This window comes from Habropoda laboriosa, unplaced genomic scaffold (genome assembly GCF_001263275.1).
Source record: "Habropoda laboriosa isolate 0110345459 unplaced genomic scaffold, ASM126327v1 scaffold469, whole genome shotgun sequence".
Classification (NCBI taxonomy): Eukaryota; Metazoa; Arthropoda; class Insecta; order Hymenoptera; family Apidae; genus Habropoda; species Habropoda laboriosa.
In genome coordinates this window covers 569450-572231 of record NW_017100616.1, presented here as the reverse complement: position 1 = coordinate 572231, position 2782 = coordinate 569450, and the positions used below count along the sequence as shown (strand labels likewise).

General features: G+C 28.0%; 1 protein-coding gene across 1 annotated transcript in view; it reads left to right on the top strand.

Moving 5' to 3' along the window:
• Positions 1 to 1246, top strand: part of LOC108576726 (T-complex protein 1 subunit alpha) — a 2643-nt gene extending 1397 nt beyond the window's left edge. Inside the window, 5 exon segments of the mRNA XM_017939783.1 lie at positions 1 to 146; positions 226 to 428; positions 505 to 697; positions 789 to 952; positions 1036 to 1246. The exon segment at positions 1 to 146 is cut by the window's left edge and continues 11 nt beyond it. Of these exon segments, the coding sequence (XP_017795272.1) occupies positions 1 to 146; positions 226 to 428; positions 505 to 697; positions 789 to 952; positions 1036 to 1246 (917 nt within the window).
• Positions 1247 to 2782: the final 1536 nt, after the last annotated feature.

Here is a 2782-nt window from a genome sequence, read left to right as displayed (position 1 = left end):
TCGAGGTTTTGATCACAGATCCTGAAAAACTCGAAGCAGTGCGGCAACGCGAAGTAGATATTACGAAAGAACGCATTCAAAAAATTCTTGCAGCAGGCGCGAACGTTATTCTTGTATCTGGAGGAATTGATGATCTCTGCTTAAAGGTATACTTAAACTGTGTAATGATTATTATATTTTTAATGCAAAAGATTGACATTCATGTAACTTTTTATATTTATTTAGTATTTTATAGAAGCTAAAGCATTGGCAGTTCGTAGATGCAAGAAGGCAGATTTGAAAAGAATTGCTAAAGCTACAGGTGCACAGTTTGTTACTTCATTGACCAATATGGAGGGAGAAGAAAGCTTTGATAACAGTTTTCTTGGAGAAGCTGCTGAAGTAGTCCAAGAAATGATATGTGATGATGAACTCATTCTTATTAAAGGGTTCGTTTAATCTAATTATTTGAGAAGAAAAATAATTATAGTTAAATTAACATTATATTTATCTTAATTGTAATAGACCGAAAGCAAGGACGGCAAGTTCTCTCATATTACGCGGACCAAATGATTATTATTGTGATGAGATGGAACGATCTGTGCATGACGCATTGTGTGCGGTAAAGCGAGTTTTAGAAAGTAAAAGTGTGGTTGCAGGAGGAGGTTGTGTTGAAGCAGCACTTTCAATTTATTTGGAAAACTTTGCTACATCTCTAGTAAGTTAATTTCTCGAAAAAGATCTATATGACCTATATTCAACACTAGATTGCTAACTTATATCCATACTAATACATTTATACTTTACAGAGCTCCCGAGAGCAATTAGCTATTGCCGAATTTGCAAGATCATTATTGGTTATACCAAAAACGTTAGCAGTTAATGCAGCACAAGATGCTACAGATCTTGTTGCTAAATTACGTGCTTATCACAATTCCAGTCAGACAAAAGCAGATCTTGCAGACTTAAAATGGTATTGTTTTTCAATAAATATTATATACTAAAATTTTTCTTATGCTGTTTAGTGAAAGTATAATATGATATATTGTTTTATAGGGTTGGCCTGGATTTGCTTGAGAGTACTATTAAAGATAACAAAAAAGCCGGTGTATTGGAACCAGCTATTTCAAAAATCAAGTCTTTGAAATTCGCCACAGAAGCGGCAATAACTATTCTTAGAATTGATGATATGATCAAACTAGATCCAGATCGTTCCAAGGATAAATCGTATCGTGATGCAATGGAATCTGGTGAACTGGAAGATTAAAGTAAAAATGCATTTACCCATCTCTTTTTACACGATTCATTATGTAAGAAAGATTAAATTATTCTTTACTGCAAATACCATTTTACATTTTATCGATAAAAAAACATTACAATTTAACATTGATGTTAATATGTTAAACTTGTATTACATTTAATGCTTTGTCATAAACAAATGTGCTGGTAATAATTAAAATAAAGCTTTTACGTACAAAAATTGTGTATTTTATATTCTCAGCAGCAATGTAAGGATATGTTTATGCATCTGAAATATTTTATTAAAAATTTTATTGTTCATATGGATATTTAAAAAAATATTTTAAAAAACAGGAAAAAATATGAAATATATCTATGATTCAACGCGTAATTTTTAAAAATTACGTTCAACAATATCGGAATGAGTTGGTATCAACTTACATAATGCATAAACGTATTTTAATGATGATGCACGTAATTAATTACATGTGGTGCATATAATTAGAAAAAAGAAAATACTTAAAATTAATACTATTTTTTTTTAATCAGTTTAATAAATTTTGATATAACATGTAACAGTTTATTAATGGAAAATAATGGATTTATATTTTTAAGTATTATGTGATATGTACTTTAGGGTTCAAATTTCAAAGAAAATATTTCAGAATTCCTTTTTTATTTTATAAACAGATGTATATTGATTAGTGAATCATGAAACTATTTACAATCAGGCATTTCAAGTATGTTATAGCAGTCGACTCTTTCTATGACACGCCTTTAAGGAGACACGTGCATAATGATAATTCATGTTGTTTTCTGTGCATGTATATTTACAATGTAGTATGATTGCTTTTGAGAAATTTTTGACATGTCAATTTGATAAAATATAGTACTTTTTTTAATATGATTTAACACTTGTATCCCATGAAATAGGTATACATATATAACAATAAATTATTGAACATTTTTATGGTCGGACTAATTAAATTACTAACTGTAACGCTATTTTCTTTGAGAAAATAGTATGGTCAAACAATTTTTTTTTTACATAATTAGATCAGATTTTTTTTCTAAGCATAGTAAAGAAATTCTACGATAAAAATTGAAACATAAAAGCGTGACTATCAAATCAGTGCTCTTTGGAATGTTCACAATGTAAATATAAATTATAGTGGATTATAAACTTTCAGTAATTCATCTGAAAAAGTAACTATACAGATTATGTCAAGTGTACACAAAAAATATAGGAGATAGTATTTATATAAATGTGAAAAATAACTTAATCACACTGTCGTTCCTAAAGTATGACTGCAATACATAAAAGCATTATCCATAAAACATTCCCTTGATTCTTCCATTAATAATTTGTTTACAGTAGTAATTCATATATATAAGTACTCTAATAAAAAAAAATTCTTGTAATGTGTTTCATTTTTTAAATTTCAAGATTTGAGAATAATAGATAAACCATACATAATCTCATTTTATGAAATTTTCAACATAATTTTTTTTTATCAAATTTCATAAATTATCTTATAAGATTATTAGTAATTTTGGACCATCC